Genomic DNA, 20,576 nt, shown 5'->3' with positions numbered 1-20,576 from the left:
GATTGATGCATTCTAGTGAATTTATCAGTGTTGTGATTGATGCAGTCTAGTGAATTTATAAGTGTTGTGATTGATGCAGTCTAGTGAATTTATCAGTGTTGTGATTGATGCAGTCTAGTGAATTTATAAGTGTTGTGATTGATGCAGTCTAGTGAATTTACAAGTGTTGTGATTGATGCAGTCTAGTGAATTTATAAGTGTTGTGATTGATTGCAGTGTAGTGAATTTATCAGTGTTGTGATTAATGCAGTCTAGTGAATTTATCAGTGTTGTGATTGATGCAGTCTAGTGAATTTATCAGTGTTGTGATTGATGTAGTCAAGTGAATTTATCAGTGATGTGATTGATGCAGTCTAGTGAATTTATAAGCGCTGTGATTGATGCAGTCTAGTGAATTTATCAGTGTTGTGACTGATACAGTCTAGTGAATTTATCAGTGTTGTGACTGATGCAGTCTAGTGAATTTATAAGTGTTGTGATTGATTGCAGTGTAGTGAATTTATCAATGTTGTGATTGATGCAGTCTAGTGAATTTATCAGTGTTGTGATTGATGCAGTGTAGTGAATTTATCAGTGTTGTGATTGATTGCAGTGTAGTGAATTTATCAATGTTGTGATTGATGCAGTCTAGTGAATTTATCAGTGTTGTGATTGATGCAGTTTAATGAATTTGTCAGTGTTGTGATTGATGCAGTCTACTGAATTTATAAGCGTTGTGATTGATGCAGTGTAGTGAATTTATCAGTGTTGTGATTGGTGCAGTCTAGTGAATTTATCAGTGTTGTGATTGATGCAGTCTAGTGAATTTATAAGTGTTGTGATTGATTGCAGTGTAGTGAATTTATCAGTGTTGTGATTGATGCAGTCTAGTGAATTTATCAGTGTTGTGATTGATGCAGTCTAGTGAATTTATCAGTGTTGTGATTGATGCAGTCTGGTGAATTTATCAGTGTTATGATTGATGCAGTCTAGTGAATTTATAAGTGTTGTGATTGATGCAGTCTAGTTAATTTATCAGTGTTGTGATTGATGTAGTGTAGTTAATTTATCAGTGTTGTGTTTGATGCAGTCTAGTGAATTTATCAGTGTTGTGATTGATGCAGTCTACTGAATTTACAAGTGTTGTGATTGATGCAGTCTAGTGAATTTACAAGTGTTGTGATTGATGCAGTCTAGTGAATTTATCAGTGTTGTGATTGATGCAGTTTAGTGAATTTACAAGTGTTGTGATTGATGCAGTCTAGTGAATTTACAAGTGTTGTGATTGATGCAGTCTAGTGAATTTATCAGTGTTGTGATTGATGCATTCTAGTGAATTTATCAGTGTTATGATTGATGCAGTCTAGTGAATTTATCAGTGTTATGATTGATGCAGTCTAGTGAATTTACAAGTGTTGTGATTGATGCAGTCTAGTGAATTTACAAGTGTTACAATTGATACAGTCTAGTGAATTTACAAGTGTTACGATTGATACAGTCTAGTGAATTTACAAGTGTGTGATTGATATAGTCTAGTGAATTTATCAGTGTTGTGATTGATGCAGTTTATTGAATTTATAAGAGTTACGATTGATACAGTCTAGTGAATTTATAAGTGTTATGATTGATGCAGTGTAATGAATTTATAAGTGTTACGATTGATACAGTCTAGTGAATTTATAAGTGTTATGATTGATGCAGTCTAGTGAATTTATAAGTGTTGTGATTGATGCAGTCTAGTGAATTTATAAGTGTTGTGATTGATGCAGTCTAGTGAATTTATCATTGTTGTGACTGATGTAGTATAGTGAATTTACAAATGTTGTGATGAAAGCACTGACATTTCTGTCAAGAAAAAGCTTGTTACTTATGCAAAAGTTGTTAATGATGATTTAAATGTGCAAACACATTTTCTTGTGTAGTGTAAATTTTATCCAGTTGACTAAATTTGATTCTTGTTCTCGTGCAAATTAGTGTAAATGACTTAGCTTTAAATGACTTAGTATCATATAGTCACCTTAATGAACATTATAGTGATTGTAGTTGATCTATTTAGTGCATCAAAACTTAATTATTTCAACAAGACACACAAACAGTAAATAGACTTTATTTACTTCATCAGAATATCATATAATGTTCACTGAATGAATCAACGCACACAGTAATTCACAAAACAGTAATTAAAATTAAAACAATTTGCAATGACACTCATTTGGGTCTCTATTTCATGCACACTTCAAGGTTTTTTGAAGGAATTGTTCAGGTATTTAAAGAAGTCATCTTAAGGACAGCTGAAGTGAAACAAATTCAGAATGTCTTGGACTCGAATATTCTGGAAGCTTCTGGACTGCTACTTTGAGAAACACAGAAAGGACAGCAATATGTATATTGAGAATATCTCACACCATAAGTTTCTTGCCATGCATTTTTTCTGATGGATATTATACCATCTTTGGCATCTGTTAGCATGACATTTCAGAAGCAGGTTCTGAATGTACCTGCAGTGAAATTTAATTTGGATGGGCTCTTAACTGCTGCCCATAGACCTAAGGAAGGGAAAAGCATTTATCTGAATGTTTTTAAATGAACTAAAGATAGCCCTGGTGGTAAATCATAAAATGTGTCTCTATAAAGGGTTTTAACCTTGGAGCAAAAGGTGAAGCAGAAATGACCAGGAGGAAGTAAAGGAAGAAATTAACCAATCCAAGAAAGATTTTTTTTTAATAAGCTTATAGTTCAGATGAAAAGATTTCCAGCAGAACATACAATAATTTTCACAAGTTTTGCAGCTTTGGGACTCAAAAGTCTATCATTTCTTGATAAAGAAGAGGTTGCAGATCATGGCCTAACTGAAATGGACACTCGTACAGCATAAAGATAGCCTTGTAAAAAATGTGATCTTAACAACATAAATATCCAATGGACAATGTGATTAAGTTGTATAAAATTATGTTCGACTGATTGCCTAATATTTATTTTTGAATTGGCCACAGTTGCAGTGGTTTACCCATTACAAACAGCAGATTGTGAGAGGGGATTTAGTTCACCAAACAGAATTCATACTGCTCTGAGGAATAGGTTAACAGAAACAGTGAATAAACTGATGATTGTTCTGAAACAAGGAGGACACAAAGATGATTTCCCATTTTCAGGGGTCTTGAAGAAGTTGGGTGATAAAAAGCAGAGAATATTTACCAGCTCATTAAACTAAACTGGGTATGCAGATACCTTACATATTATTTGTCAAAGAAAAGAAGTGATATAAAGTCGTTAAATTAGGTATGCATATACCATATAATAATCGACCAGTTGGCATTGTCTCCCCTCTCACCTTGATACACCCTCTTTAGAGCTAGGTATGGGGGGTTCTCTCTTCTTTAAGAAGTTCCCGGCAGCATCTCTGCATACATGAGTACATAAGGTATATTCAGTGTATTACAGACATAAAAAAGAAAATGTTAAAACAATTACATACCTTTGAAGACATGTGGTGCTACAAGAAATCTTTTGCTTGTTTATGGAATCAATTTTTCTCTTATTCATATATAGTGACAGTTTGCCTATGCAGTGTGTGAAACTCGTCAAAAAATCTCACAAGCCCTCAGGACCAGTAACCTGTCCATAACCAACTGGTCCTGCATTTCATCATACCAGACGACAGTGTAGTCAATGACTCAATGGTAAATTCAGGTAGACATAAATATCAGTCCGTAGAAAGGTTATTTATATAATGAACATGGAACATAAATGAAACATAAAATAATATCCTAATATCATATTATGTCAACTTCGTCAGATTTTCTTAAATTTAGCCTAACATGGCCACTATTTACTGACAGGACAATGATGCTTACTGTCCGAATCCAAACATAACTCCTCTAGTTGCAGAGTATCCTAATCTAACCAGTGATGAAAAGTTTGAATTGGAATCGGAATAAAAATCAGGATCATCATCCATTGATTTGTATTAATGACAGTATCGGAAATAGACCCGGAAGTGTCATCCCATATGTGTCATCAGACATCGCATAGAGTGGTCAAAGGAAACGTTTCACATTTATTTATTTTTTTACTTGACTTTTAATATTTCTTTTAACAGTATAAAAATAAAAAAAAATTTAGATTAAATTTGCTTGATATGCCCAAAAATTCAGCTGGTCAGTCCGCTGTGAAATCAGCTGGCATCATCAGACTGGGGCCAGCAGCAATTTTGCACACAGTGCCTATGTGTAAAAGTTGTGTTGGAAGTGTGTACAGAAGTTTAATGGTAAAAGATTGGTTGCATTGGCTGAAAGAACAAATTGCTTTTGATCAGTAACCTGAGTCTTTACTGTCTACACTTCACACTCTTTGAAGATGGCTTGCACTTGGGATAGGAAAGAATTGTATTGATTTTGAGGTAGAAGCACAGATGTCACTGTGACTGCAAGATGAAAAAAAAATCTACACAATAACTCAAATTTTCCACCATTTACAGTTACTGAACTTTGTTTATGGCTTGCATTTTTGGTAAGGAAGAATTCTGTTGATTTGAGGGTCATAGATTAAAAGGTCAAGGTTGCTATGAATGAAAGAACAAAGTGGTTTCTGCACAATAACTTTAGTCTTCGACCATTTACAAGTTACAAATCTATATAGATGATTTGTACTTAACATAAAGAAGAACCCTTTCAATTTTGATTTTGGAAGCTCAAATGACAGTGTCACTGCAGATGAAAGCAAACTGTTTTCTGCATAATAACTTTAGTTTATCTGCAGTTACCAAACTGTACATGGCTTGCATTTGTGGTAAGGAAGAATCCTATAGATCTGAGAGACAATAGTTCAACAGTAAAGGTTGATGTGGCTGAAAGAACAAATTGGATTTTTGCATTATAACTTGAGTCCTTCTCTTTACAGTTGTCAATCTTTTGAGAATGCTCTTGGGCTAAGAAAGAACCTTATAGAGTTAAAAGCTAAAGGTCGTTGTGACTGAAAGAATAAAAATGATTTCTGCACAATCACATTAGCTCTGCATCACAACTTGGATCAAAATTTGTGGGTGGTTTGCATGCTTACACATGGGGTATGGAAGAAATGTGGAATAAGCCTATCAGTACTAGGGTCAAAACATCAAAAGGTCAAGGTCACTAAAAAAAAGAAAAATTGTTTTCTGCATAATAAAATTAGTTCTACATCACTGAACTGGTTCCAGTTTTGTGGGTAGCTAACATTTGGGATGAAAAAGTCAAAATTTCAGGGTCACCAAATAAAAGAAAATGGGATCTACATACAGATTTCAGTTATCTTTGTAGTAAATTACTAAGGACATGTTAGTTTTAGAACATGCCATTGACAGTTCTTTTGTTTTACAAAAAGTATAGCACAAGTAATAGATAAATTGGGACTTAAAGTATGATAAGTAGTATAAAAACAGACTGATGTGTTCTTTTGGAGTTTTTACATAAGTGGTGTATGGGGTTTAGAAGAATATGTCACTTCTAGATTACTATAATTTTTAAAAAAAATCAATGTTTGAATAGTTGCTGACTTTGAGATGAACTGGGTGTTGTCAGCTTTGATATGTCCTTCACCCCCTACTGCTATGCACGACTATAAAGTGAAAGCATCAGTTAACATCAAAGACTTCAGGCCAGATTTTCCCTCCATTTCCATCTTTTACTCCCACAGATAATTTGAATTCTATGGGTGGGGTGGGGTGATTTTTTCCCCATTTTAGACAGCCCATTGGGAGTAAGTCCCCCTGTTAGTTAAGCTTGGCCTTTTGGCCTGTAAGACCAGGTTCATGGGTGTTGCCAATTTGGAATACCCTTCACTCTCTACTACAATGCAGAATATAAAGTCAAAGCATTGGTCAACATCAGAGATATGGAAGAGTTTCCATCTTTATTGTTGCTTTTCCAGTCAGCAAAACTCAAGGAGATTAAAAATCGGATGCCCAGATATATGTGACCTAGGAGATGCTAAAGGTTTCTTTATGGAAAACCAGGTACCAGCTATGTTTTCATCACACTTGTACAGGACACATTCCTCGGCTTACCATACTGAACTCCTGGTACTGGGTAAAAATGTAATGGTGGTTAACTTGTTTGCCCCACCATTTTATAAGGTGGGTAAGAATTATTTGTCACCACAGCTGGTTCGAAAAGTTGCCATGTCTGTGGGGCAGGATTTGGCCTTACTGGTGATTTTCTGATTGGTGGAAAAACTGGCCAACCAAGACACCTGGAAGTCAGTGGTCTGAATTGCTCAGGTCATTAACAGAGCAGCTCATGATACAATATCTAATGCATTGACTGGCCATTCAAATATTGACCTGGTTCATCATGATGTATGATTTTGCATCACATTACCTTATCTGCATCACACTCTGGCTTTAAGGAGGTCTCCATTTGGCTCACTAATTCTGTTTTGAGGTAAAATTGAAGAACTTTGGAGGCAGGCATCCCAAGAACTACCCCTCCAACTGGCCATTACACTGTATCAAATAGAAACCCACCATCCCTACCACAACAGAGGGATAACATGCAAACCAGGCAAAAGGGATCTTATAAGCCCTAATGGTCATTCAGATAGATATCAACCTTATGTCAGCAGACAACAGCCAAACCAGTCTAGGAGGCAATCTTGCAAGGGAGGTAAGAAATGAAGATTCTCTACCCTCAAACTTTCATGATGCTGACTTTACACCCCCTCTGTCATTATACACACTTTTGGAGGGCACCAGACTTCTGCAGTTTCAATCACATTGGATCAATCTATTTCTGCAAAATGAATGGGTGACCCAAGTAATTTTGGATGGACTTTGAATTTTGTTTATCCAGCCTTCTCGTTCTTCCTTTTCTTTTCTAATGGATGTCCCATCAGATCAGGAGATGGAGAAAATTTTTTGGGGAAGGAGATGCATTCACTCATCAAGATATGGGCCGTGGAGATTGTATGAAAACAACTATCTCCAGGTTTCTATTCATGGCTGTTCCTTGTCAACAAGGCTAATGGTAAGTCCAGTCACTCATGAAGATCAAGTGGCTGTTCATTATCAACGAGGCCAAGGGCATGGTAAGGCCAATTATTGACCTTAAAGTCGTCTCAGTTTCTTCAAATGTTCAAGATGGTGACAGCAAGGTCTATCTGACTCTCCATATGAAGGGATGAGTATATAGTCAGTCTCATTTTCACAGATACCTATTTTCATGTCCTCACTCACCTGGCAGTTTTCTTACTACAACAAAGTTTGCCATTTTTGAGTCCTTCCTTTCAGTCTAAATATTGGCCCCTAGGTTTTCACCAAAATTATGGTTTGTATTGTAACCCTGTTCCAGACAACTTCCTTTAACACATTAACCCCTGGAGGTTTTTGTCATTTTCGCCTGAAATTTGAGTAGGAAACACATTTTGAAAGATAATTCTGAATACATCCTAAGACATCAACTTCCAGGTGATTTTCCAATAACTTAATGCTGGTTGTGTTAGAAACATCGTTTTTCATTGGCTATTTGGCTTGCGCATGAGCAGAGGGATAAAAGTTGGAGTTTTTTTTTTTCTTTCTTTTTTTCTTTTTTTGCTTAACAGACCCATTATTTTCATAATGAGATCATTCTTTATTCTAAATACCCATTTTATCCTACTTTTTGCAAAGGTTCATCTATCTGTCTGCAGTTCATACCGGTCTACCTTAGATCTGAGACCAAAAAGTCTAAAATCCAGACACAAAATCGGATTCTGACCACAGGCAAATTTTGGGTGGAAAAAAATTGGGTCCAAAAATTAATCTGTATTTTGTAGTGCAACTAGAACTTCCAGATTATTTGGTATCATTGTAGAGCTACACCTGTCTACCTTTCTATAATACCACCCACTTAGTGTATCATGCATGACCTTGATGCTTCAGAGCTCGGCAGTAGGCTACTAACTCCTGCCACATTAACTCGTTGCCAGGGGTTAATGTGTTAAGGTAATGGTGGCATATCTAGAGAGTCTGCTCCAAAAACATTTGATAAGTGCTATTCTCCTCTAAGGCAGAAATGATCTTAAAATCATTTAGGTTTTCTAGTGAACTGGGAAAGATCTGACCTTCTCCCACCCTACTGTTTCAGCCACCTGGGTATGGAGTTCATAATCAGTCTGAATCTAGTATGTTTCCCTCATGTCCACATTCTATGGATTGTCAGACTTGTGAGAGAATTCTTGCAACTCCAGGCACCAGCACATGTGGTTGTGGAGCCCACTTGTTGCCAGGCATTGATATGATCAGCAACAAATGGGGTCCATGGAAATGGCCTCTTCATATCAGCCATCATAAATGCCTTTCAGCTGTGGAAGGACCATCTCTGCAGGAAGTCAGTCCTGATTATGTTGGACAGCTCTGTAGTGCTGACTGACTTCCTCATATGCTGACACAAAAATCACCAAACCTGTTCATGCTGGTTTGGCAGTTTCTTCATTGTTCTTAGAAATTTAAGATTGATGAGCAAATCAGACACATTCCGAGAAGTCTGAATGTTCTTGCTGATGTTCTGTCTAGACACAGGTTATTCGTATGGAATGGTCCCTTCATCCATTGCTTTTTCATTGGATTTGTGTGCTTTGGGGGCATACAATGCTATAACAAGATGGAACCACAAACTGTCCACCTTTTTCTCTCACCAGTCCCAGTTCCAGAAGCTTAGGTTGTGGATGTGCTGTCAGTCAGTTGGGATGGGTTATTGGCCATTGCAGACATGATGCCAGGGCATGCAAATGCACAGATCATGCAAATTGTGTATGAATTCATGCACTTGGAGAAAAGCAATGCATAAGAACTCGGTTACCACTTTGTGCAGTATACAATTTTTATTTAACTAAAGTGCTTGCTGCTACATATGTCATTGTTCAGGTAGACAACTGTTTACATGCCTGGATAATTTGGCTTATAATAAATAGTTGTGAAACTAAATTTGATTGGCACAGTGGACCCTGGAACACGCATTCTGGCAGAAAGAGAGATGGATATTTGTGTTCAGAGTGAACTCGGGCTGTTTCTTCCCCCATTTTATTCCTACTTCCTCCTTATTTTTGTTAATGAGGGAGCTCCCCACTTCTGATAACTTACCCCCACCTCCAGTCTGGGTACCAAAAGTAATACAGAAAATACAGGGTCAGAATTGCAAGATAATTCTGATATCCCCTCTCAGATGGGACAAGTCCTGTGTCAGTGATATACACAAGCTACTCATCCCAACCCAGGCTGTCTTCATCCTTGGCTTTTGACAGCCTTGTGAGAGAAGGAATTTGACCTTTAATTTTGGAAGAAAGCATGAGAGCAAGAAGGCACTCCACTCTGATGGCTTATGAGGGAAAGTTGTGTTTTCAGGGATGGTGTAGAGTCAATAACATCATTCCTTTCAGCGCCTTAATCCCTCACCCTGCTAACTTTTTTCTTTGTCTTAACAAGGAGAAAAAGTTGGCACCAGTTGTCATTAAAGGCAACCACTCCATCATATTGATGACATTCAGGCACCATGGCAGAGGAGATACCAGGCATGATAAATGTCAGACCTACTAGCAGGTTTTGATTTGAATAGACCAAATTTTCTAACCCTGTCCAAAGTGGAATCTGTCCTGGGACTTCAGAGAAATTTGAGCCACTAGCCCTGAAGCTGTTGTAATACAAAACATGTTTCCTGATAGTTTTAGCTTTGGCGTGCAGGGACACTTAGTTGCCTACCAGTTCACTCTACATGAACTATCTTCAGTTCAGACCGGATGGTTCATTGATGTTCATGACACAGCTGGGTTTTGTGACCAAGAACTGGTTACTGTCATTGGGCAATCAGAAAGTCATATGCTCCGTCTTGTCTATAAGTAAGTTGAGAGAAGTGGCCTTGCAAGGTCCTGTCCACACTACTTGAAGCACACTGACAAGTTGTGGCAACAGCAGATGACTCTTTCTCCTCAAAAAGGTGAGATAGCAGAATATTGCCTATCAAGCCCTGTCTGCCACCCTGCTATACAAGAATACTCATTAGTAGTTCACTCAGCTTGAAAACTGGCAACACCTGGTTGTGGCAGGAGGACATAATGGCAAGGGTAACTGCCCTTTGTATGCATGATACAGACAGAAAAGGTGAAGTTTCATCTTTTAGTTGGTAAAGAAGTCAACTGGTATCTGGGTACTCTGGTACCCACTCATTGATAATAGCCTGGGTAATAAAATGAGCCATAGGGTACCTATTTACTGTATACAAGTTTTCTGCCAGTGCTTGTAAAGGGAGCACTCACTTTGTTTTCAAGTTGACAATCTGTTTTGATTGAGCTGTAAATACATGTACTTTTTCAGTGCCAAACACAGGTCTGCCGCTTCCAGTAAATAATTTACCATAATCCCAGTTTGTTTTCCACATGTCAACTCTTTGATTGAGCTGCGAGTGGGGTAGAGTGGCAAGTAACAGAGGGTGATTATTTGATCTTGCTGTACAGCTGACATGTTCAGCTGCAACCTGGAATAGATTTCACAAACTGTAGGATCTCCTGACTGAGTCTTACCAAAGACTTACAAAAATGGTACTAACAGCTGCCTCACTTAGCGCTCAGCATTAAGACTGGTCGGCCTGGTGTCGGGATAATGTGACTGGGTGGGACATCATGCTGCATGTCTGCGGCATGATGCCCAAGTGCTAGACATCACTATAAACTGCCACACTGCAGACATTGTAGCGATATGACTGAAAAATTGTTAAAGCTACATTAAAACTCCAATCACACACACACACAAACTGTAGGATCAAAGTGTTACTTACAAAGCTCAAGCTCAGACTCCTAAATAAACAGCCACATATGACATTGAGGCCAAGAAAAGGCAGTCACCAATATTTATGATTTAGTAGACCACAATGATGTACTAGACAATGATGGAAGTTTTCAGAACATTATCAGAAAATGAGGATGAGTTCTTGGACTTTGTTCCAGATGACATTAGGTAGTGGTATTTATAGGATACTGTGAAATTGAAAAAAATGTCGACTTAGCAGGTTTGTAAACATTTAATACAATTTCCTTTGATCAGGTACTGGGGTAACCGATCATTTGGATCAATGGGTAGCGGGTAGAAATTTTCTGAAAATTTTACAGCTTTATTAGTAGGGCTGGATTCAAGAGGTAGTATGCTTATATTCATAATGTTAATGTTACTGGGTAAGTATTCTCAGAAAAACCTAATTTGCTATAACATCTGCTTTCAAACACTGACAGTCATGTAAAAGCTGTATATTAATTTTCAGCCCATAGGGCAAGCCAATTCCAAGGACTACTCTGTTCTTCTACAAAACCAAGACATCAGCATTATGGACCAGATTTTCTCCACCTTGGACACTAAAGTACAGGAGAGACTGTCAGAAGAAAACCCAGAGGTCAGTAATGTTACACTGGGGTCAGAGGGACAACAAAATTGACAAAAATCTTGTTCTCTTTAATATCACTCTTGGTAGTTGATATGCATCAGTCGCACTGAGATAATAAGCTGATAAACATAATTGTTCTTATATGGCTTACCTACAAGTTATTAATATTTTACCTTAGAAGCTGGCTCTTTTTTTTATGATGCAAGGACTTTGGATTAGCCTGTTGTCAGTCCTGATCTGTGTCAGCAATCATGTCAGGTATTGTTTTATCCTCATACTCTTGGGACAAATGATGAGCCTATTACAGCACTTACTAACTGTAAGTAGTTTGGTCCAGCATGTGTCAGAAGTTTAGCAGCTAAAATACGTTTCCTGTTTTGGAGTGAATTTTTAAAAAATATTTTTTTAAAGTGCTAAATTGAAATTTGGGATGGACATTCATTTCATGATATTTGGAAATTAGGATTTTGGTTTACATGGGAAAATGATATTAAAAAAAACAAAATTTTTACCACCCACCACAACCTTGTGCTGACCTCTTCCCAAGTTTGATCTTAATGGGGTTCTGGTAGATAGGGAATTGGTTTATAGGGGTTTCACTATATTTTGTAATGCCTGAGTTACAGGCTGCACCCAGTATAAAACATGTTTGCTTGATTGTCTGATTGATTATATTTTCATCCAACTGTATTACAAATCTTACAGGAGATTGACTTTTCAATGAGGGCTCCTTATATTCCCATGGATTCAGAAGATGATTTCTCCCTGATGCCTCCAACTACAGATGTCCTCTTTGAAATGAATGGAGATTTAAATCCAGGGTAAATATGAGACATGGGCTTACCAATATTCATAGATTTCTTGCTTACTACAAGATTTAGGTTTTTGGGTTTAATGTACTTTTAGCACAGGATAGGCCAGACATGGCAGCCAGTATATTTGGTGGAGGAAGAGCCCAGAAGGACTCTGGGAAGAACCATCAATTTAAAGGAATCTACTGGCAAGCTGTCTCATATATTCACATTGGTTGAATCAAGACTGAAATCCGCTTGGGCAGAAGTGATATGTGAGTGATCTGTAAAGGTGATGACTCTGCCAACCGGGGTCCCACTGGTTGCTACAAACTGTGAATTTATGGACCAGTTGAAGAGTGATTCTTCTGTGGAAATAATATGAGTTCACACCAATCCATGTAATTAAGTTCTGACAGAAACGTCATTCTTCACAAAGCTACAGAAATTGATTACCCACATAAATGAAGCCATGTTATGATAGCATCTTAAAAAGGTTCAGTAGTATTTTATCTGTGATACATAGAATCTGTGTTGGGATTTGGACCGAGACAAGGAAATCCCAGTCAGGTTACATTATTTGTCTCCCCACAAGGCTTGCCGAGGGGGGAAGGACATGAAATGTAACCCTGCAACTGGGATTTCATTGTCTTGGTCCAAACCTCAACGTAGAATCTTTTTCTCACCCAATAATTTCCTTTAAAGTAAAAAAGAACTTCTCACTTCTGCAATATAGTTCGCGCCAATGTTTACATGCGGTGCATTAATACAAATAAGTTAATTAGGACTGTGGCGTGAACGTGTCATCCGAAGTACACAGTTTGTATGCATGAGCCAAACAAAATAACAGGATAAAATGTTGCAGATTATTGAGGTGTTATCACATTTCATATATGGATGTTATATGAAATTAACATTAAATAGTTAACATTTATTACAAGAAAATGTTTCATTTTCATCAGTTCCAATTTAGAAAATTATGTTGTAAATAATGAAACAATATTGGGCCCGCACCTATGTTGTAGTGTATAGGCTATTATTATTAAGAAAATTTATATGTAGCATGAGTGTCCGTGCTTGGGTTATTCACGGGTAATTAGTGATCTCTGTCACTATCATATATAACTCCTTTTCTTTGGAGGAGGTGAAACTGTGACATACTTGTGTTGTCCTTAATATTGATTGTAAAATTACCCCCGTGTATAAAAGACCTGGGCGGATAGCCATGTGCTAAACTTTCAAGTTCACGGATTCTTTGAAAATTTATTTTTCTATCGTGGAAATATGGCAAGTGCTGCCATGAAATTTGCTTATGGATTAATGTATTGATGGATAAATGATTCCTTCTGGCTGGTAAGTGCCTTATTTTTTCGTTAAATGTCATAGGTATATTTTTGATTCAACTGGGGTAAAATGGAGATGCTTAACAATGTTAGATTGGAACATGTTTGACATAACACATTTTCTGGCTGTTACTATGTTTTCGGTAGTTAAGAGAGTTGAGAAGCTATGAAATGTATAGGTATATAGTCTCTGCAAATAGATCAGTGTTTTCTGTTTCAGTTATATATTTGTTGTTGTTGTTGTTTGACTTTAGAACAACTACATCAGGCACAGCAAAAGATAACAAAGGTTTCTTTTTTTAAAAAGTAGTTCTGAGCATGTGGACACCTTGACTGAGATGACTAGATTGAGATAAGGTTGAGATAAGGTTAGCAAAAGAGCTATATTTCTCTGTTGCATGGGTGAGAAATCAGGGTCAATGTCAAAGGCCAATATAATGATTTTTTAAAATATATTTGTTAACATGTTAAATCAGAAAATATTTGTGCTACCAAAAGTGGTATTTTGGATTTCTCTAGAACAGCTTTGATGGTTTCAGTGCATTGCAGTTAAAATGAATTAAAAGGGGGAAGAATCAGATTTCTAATGGATTCTTGGAAATTCTTTTTTTTGTCCTGTGGAGTAGTAGTACCTTTGAAGGATTTATCTTTATCTTGCATACTGTTTCAAATGTGATAAAACAGAAATATCTTCAGTACTACTGTCCTCATAGCAATTAACAGAAAATAGACTTAATATGATTGCTTTATGCAAGATATAAACTAGAGACTTCTAATGATTACTTTATGAAAGATATAAACTAGAAAGGCTTGTTATGATTACTTTATGAAAGAAATAAACTTGTGAGACTTGTTATGATTACTTTATGAAAGATATAAACTTGAGGCTTATGATTACTTTATGAAAGATATAAACTAGAGACTTATGATTACTTTATGAAAAATATAAACTTGAGGCTTTTTATGATTACTTTATGTAAGATATAAACTAGAGACTTGCTATGCTTACTTCATGAAAGATATAAGTTAGAGACTTGTTATGATTACTTCATGAAAGATATAAACTGGAGACTTATGATTACTTTATGAAAGATAAAAACTAGAGAGGCTTGTTATGATTACTTCATGAAAGATATAAACTAGAGACTTGTTATGCTTACTTCATGAAAGATATAAGTTAGAGACTTGTTATGATTACTGTATGAAAGATATAAACTAGAGAGGCTTGTTATGATTACTTTATGAAAGATGTAAACTTGAAAGACTTGTTTCATTTTTACTGTATGAAACATGTAAACTAGAAAGGCTTACTCTCATTTTCAAAAAGATGTAAACTAAACTGGAATTTTATGTTTGTAAATCATATATTACCATATTTTCTAGTTTTACTTCCACCTTCATATCTGAGCATCTTACGTCATCTTGATGGTAAGGACTGCCCCCAGGGCATCTTAGGGCATCCTTATGGTAAGGAGTGTCTTGGGGCATTTTGATGGTAAAGACTGCCCCCAGGGCATCTTGGGGCATCCAGTTGGTAAGGACTGCCTCCAGGGCATCTTGGGGTATCCTGATGGTAAGGACTGCCCCAGGGGCATCTTGGGGCATCCTGATGGTAAGGACTGCCCCCAGGGCATCCTGATGGTAAGGAGTGCCTTGGGGCATGATGGATAATCCTGATGGTAAGGACTGCCCCAGGGGCATCTTTGGGCATCCTGATGGTAAGGGCCACCCCTGCTGCAATTGTCAGTTGGATATTTGCATTTGAATAATTTTAATAAATAATTCCAGCCCAAATGAAATACTGAACACAACGAGACTGATTTCTGCTTTAGATGTTTTTGCAGGAATGATTAGCTTCTCATGTAAACAAGATTATAAAGCCCTCTGCTTGACCTAGGTCACTATTTAGCTTTTTCTGCCAATATGACTCAATATTTAAGTTTGATGTGTCTAGCTTTAATGGTATAGGAGTTGAAGATGCATAAATTTAGTTTGCATTGTGCCTGACCTTTGTCTATAATTTAGGTAGTAGTTTGGGCCTACTTGACTAATAACATTTTTTAAAAATATGTTTGCTTGGATTTGAGTTAGGACATTGGTATTTCCCTTGGAAATTCTATTATCTACCTGATTTTTATCATGATGTTTACTTGAATTTTTTTGTTCAAGGCATAACCTTTACCAGTTTTAAATCTATCAAAAATATGGACTCTACATCCTGGTCATTTTATTGTCAGGGTTTTTATATAAGGTTCTGATAAACAAAATTATTAATATTATAATATCAGTGTGGAATCACTTTTTGTCGAGTTCACATAATTTGATAAGAATAATTTAAATTATTTTTTGGAATTACAACTACTCAGTGACATAATGAGAATTCTTAGTTGGTAAAATATGTACTCCCATGCTTCTCTGATTTGTCCTCCACTCTGAAATCAGAATTTCTTGCATTAATTAAATCCCTGAGTGTAAGGACTGACCCATGGGCAAATAATAGTCGGATATGTGCATTTGTCTTTTCATGTCCAGCAAATTTAGTTAAAGAGGGGAGATGTTTTGTAGTTTCCAAGATAGGGTCTTGGAGCAATATCCTTTGGTGCAGTAACGTAGGAGCCCAGGACCAATGTTAGTCATATGTTAAATCTCTCGTTTTCATGCCCAATAGGTTGTTGTTGTGGGGTTTAACGCCATTTTTCAGCACATGATAGGCTATGCATGGCGGCCAGTATTAATGGTGGAGGAAGAACCCAGGAAAGCCCCTGGGAAGAACCACCGACCCATGAGAAGCTACTGGCAGGCTTTCTCACATACCCACATTGGCTGAATCCTAGACTTGAACCCACGCAGACAGAGGTGAGATGGCAGTGATCCGCAATGGAGAGCGCTTTAGACCACTCGGGGCCCTGCCCAGTAGGTGGATGCATGGTTATTATGTAATTTCCAAGTTTTAGATGGATTCTGTGATCAGTGTCACAAGTTTGTCTTTTCATACTCAGTAGATTTAATTAAATAGCTATAGGATGGCAATCTCAATAGCATGTTATGACTCAGGCACTACGTACTTGGTGGTAGGGAATAACCTTTGGGCATCACACAGGGGTCTCAACCTAACATGTTGACACTTGGATCAATAATCACATAGGCCAGTTTTCAGACATGTGAGACACAACTTAAGAGTTATTTGATATGTAAAATCACCTCTTGCCCATTTGTCCCAGCCCAAGAGTGTGATCAAAATTTTAGAAAAGTTTTGTATGGATTCTATGTAATTTACATTACACCCTTATGAAAGTACTTTTGCTTTGTATGGATTGTATCTAATAGACATTACACCCATATGAAAGTACTTTTGCTTTGTATGGATTGTATGTAATGCTCATTATTAATCACATAATTGTACAGCTTTTATATCTAAGCTATGCTATGTATACTAATTTTATCTATACCATTTTATCATACATTGATTATGGCATGATATGATAAATCAAAATATTAACAGACCAGTTTAATTCCCATGTTTTCTTACAGTTTATTTGGAAGGACTGAGAGTGTGTTTGGTCCTAAGGACAAGCTTTTTGAAGAACCACCAAAGAACAGTCAGCAGCAGAGTCTACAAGACATGTTGGGAGGAAGTCCGGTAGTAGCGACCATCAAGAGTCCTCCTGACATCTTTAATCTCCAGATAAAGCACCCTCTAGATATGAACAGCCTGGAAAAAGGACCACCGGCTCCAAAAGTTCCCAGACTGGTTGCTTCTGCTCAGCCAGTTTTGAGAGGTATCACCTAGCTTGATAATTTATCACAGAGACTTTAATTTGGTACATGTATAGCTAGCTATTCCAGTTCTATCTGGCCTGTAAGAGATATTTGAAATTTGGGTCCATCTTTTCTGAGTGTGTTGAAGTTTTTATTGTTTTGTATTGTTGGTGCATTATGGTCTTATTTGTTGGTGTTTGTAGTTATACAGTGGTTCCCCTCTTATAAATCCACTCCTTCTGCACCTGGAAGGTGACCTTATAAGAGGGGTGGCTTTTTCAGAGAGGGTCTACATTTGTGACAAGTATGTGTATGAAATAAGAAAGCTACATGTAACTTAAAAACATTTAATATCTTCATTAAAAGTAATGATCAAAATGTTCTTGTCTTAAGAATAGACTTGTTTTAAGTGAATATATATTAATAGTTCTTGATTCTTAAGCATGAAATACTAAACCAATTTTGTTTGTGTAATGTTTTCCACAGCTTTCCTTTTATCTTTTTTTAAAACAGTGTCTTGTGTTTTCACAGTTAAATCCACAAGTTCAGTAGTCTATGTCACAAGACCATGTTCTATCAGGTCTGTAGAATGTGCCCATGCAGTGTCTAAAGTTGTACACAGTTTGACACATTTGTAGTCATTGTAGGTGCTAAGTTTATTTCCTGACCCAAATTAGTTTAGTTTGAATACTGATGTTATGGTGACTCCCCATCACTTGTGTTTTCTGTGCTTAGGTCATTGTCATGTATATAGCATATTATCAATGGGCATTCCAGATGGTAAAAGAGGCAAAGGATCCTCAAATAAGTGTTCTGTCTCTTATTGTGTTACAATAATGACAAAACTCTTGATATTGTGTCTGACCTGAAATGTATTTAATCATCCATTACTTGTGGTAAAATTATCATGGCCCTTTTCAGTTGATAAAATTATTGCCTTTTCTTGAATTAATCAACCTGTGACTTGGATGTTCAGGGCATGTGCAGCAAAAGCCATTCAAACACCTGTTCGATTAAATCTTGGTACGAAACATTGCTTGGCATTCAGAATCATTCTCTTTCCATTTACTCCATTTTCCCAATGTTGCAGAATATTCTCCATATCTGTATGTGATGATGTTTTTGTGAGTCCTTCCAACATCAAATTCTTAGAACTCTTGAACTCTACCCCACTGTTGCCAAGTCAAATAACTTTAACTTTTTGTAAGTGAGAATTTTTTATTTATGTAATAACATGTTAAACTTTTTAATGACTAATTTCTATATTGCTAATTGTACTGCAGTTTAATCATGAAGATTAAACATTTACAGAGTAGATGAAATGCCTTGTTTATGATGGAAGTGATACATATAGTCACTTGAAATTTTGGTCTCTGCCTAGTGCCTTTTTTTCTTCATGGTTTGTTTTTGTGTGTAAATCCATAAATGATATATTGAGGCCATGTTCACCAAGTCATGGTCTTGACAATTACCTCGGGTCATAATCATCAAGAAAAGAACTCAGGTTTTGGGCTTTATACAGCTACTATCACAACTTTGTCAATCCCATTTCCAGTAAATATCAGCATTTGTTGATAATGAGATTTTTTTAACCTTTGTGGTACATGTTACAATGTACTTTAGCCAGCAACTATCTAAGTAATGGAAACAAGACATATGAAAACAGACATTGTTAAAGATAATTGGATTACTTACTGTACGAATTAAAGATTAATTTTGAACACGGATAAAATGTGGCAGCTTGTGAGGTAAATTTGACATTTTGGATTAACACACTGGCCACATTGGAGTGGTGGCCACCCACGAGGGGAAACAAATGCCTTGGTGCCAAGAAAACTGGCTGAGTAGAGGAGGTGGCTGCGGGTGATGGGGTATGTTTAAGAGGGTGCTTACTGTAGCTCTGTTGTACAGAAATTTTTGTATATAGTCATGAAATTTGATGCTGCATTCTTCCCAAGAAATGCTATTCACAGTAGGCAAAAGTAGGTTAATGTGTTTTGAAGCCTGTTTTATACCTAGCTTACATTTCAGGAGTGTGTGCCCTTGAGGATGTATAGAAACTAGTCAAGCTCAGGTTATTTACCATCTTTAATGCTAATAAGACTAGTCCAACTGCAAAGACCCAGATATGCTGTTGCATAATGTGCCAGTATGCAGTTTGTTGTGAGTAATCTATAGAACAAACAACTCAGACTCTGATCTGCAGGTGTATTATGCTACAGCAGATCTGGATCTTGTTGTTAACAGTTTGACTCCAACTTTGGAAGCAATTTAAACCCTACTGTACAAAAGGTATGGATGTGTGTGGAGATGGTTGTGTCAGGTGGTAGATCTAAGTGTAGTAGGACCACTTCTTGAGCCCAGCAATTCCCTAATTCAACTGTATTTCCTAATTCTAATTACATACTCGAGCTACATTATTCTTTAATTCTGATGGGTACTCAACTAACTATATTACCTGATTCTAATTTGGTCACTCAACCAACTGTATTCCAAGTTTTAGCCAAGCTTGGTTTGTGCTTTTAAGATAGATATCCTTCATATTCCATAAGCATGGTAATGTAAACCTGCCCAAATATAATGGTAGCTTATTTGGTAGATCATCAGAGCACTAATCCAAGGATACCTTTCAGGTCATCTGTCTCTGTATGGTTTTGGGAAAGACAACTAGCTCCCATTTCCATGGCATGATATAGCAAATAATGTGTTAAAAGTGGCACTAAAACCAAGAAAAAAAGTAAACAAGTTTAAATTATTATTAAGTATAACAGAGGTCTTTTTACATATGTGACTGCTGCCACAAAATGTCTGGGTGGGGCATGGTTAACAGGACTCACAAGATTCGGGGCTCAGACTGGGAACCCCCATTTCTTTAGTGGGGTCCTCCACCAACTGAGCCATCGAGGCGACACCCTTTGTAAGTTCTTGAAGAAAAAGAATTTGTAGTTATTTATCAGCAACAGAGTTTGTCATCAGTTGAACTCTACAACCAAGCTTTGCTCTCTTTTCAGACAGGACTTTTATTCCTACTACCACAACCAGTATCAGCAACAGCAGCAGCAGTAGTAGTGGAAGATATTCCAGTGTACTAATGAATCTCCTATTGAAAGGGGAGGATCCAACTAGTGGCTACAAGGTGAACAATAAGCACAATCCCTCTGCCAGTCAGCAGGTAAAAACTGGTTGGAAGTGGAGGCTACATGTCCATTGCTTCAGTTCTGTTAATATATAGCAGGACTTATAGTTTTTATGTTGGGGTAAAACACAGGACAGTTAATTTTAATGCTGGGGTTTCCTTGCTAAGTACCTAGATCGTTTATTGTTCT

The 20,576-nt window shown here is 36.9% G+C and overlaps 1 protein-coding gene across 4 annotated transcripts in view; it reads left to right on the top strand.

Moving 5' to 3' along the window:
* The window catches only part of LOC149804698 (hypoxia-inducible factor 1-alpha-like), a 107,378-nt gene that overhangs the window by 76,414 nt on the left and 10,388 nt on the right, over positions 1 to 20,576 (top strand). For 3 of the 4 annotated variants that reach the window (XM_089943156.1, XM_089943166.1, XM_089943147.1), the window contains exons 11-14: positions 11,238 to 11,366; positions 12,063 to 12,178; positions 17,023 to 17,270; positions 20,262 to 20,422. In XM_089943156.1, the coding sequence (XP_089799282.1) occupies positions 11,238 to 11,366; positions 12,063 to 12,178; positions 17,023 to 17,270; positions 20,262 to 20,422 (654 nt within the window). The remainder of the gene's footprint in view (positions 1 to 11,237; positions 11,367 to 12,062; positions 12,179 to 17,022; positions 17,271 to 20,261; positions 20,423 to 20,576) is intronic. The other variant, XM_089943174.1, reaches the window with a different exon arrangement.

The sequence above is a fragment of the Sinohyriopsis cumingii genome, chromosome 2, assembly GCF_028554795.1.
Source record: "Sinohyriopsis cumingii isolate HCF-2022 chromosome 2, ASM2855479v2, whole genome shotgun sequence".
Taxonomy (NCBI): domain Eukaryota; kingdom Metazoa; phylum Mollusca; class Bivalvia; order Unionida; family Unionidae; genus Sinohyriopsis; species Sinohyriopsis cumingii.
The sequence above is the reverse complement of the archived record's forward strand: the minus strand, read 5'-3'. Positions and strand labels throughout refer to the sequence as shown.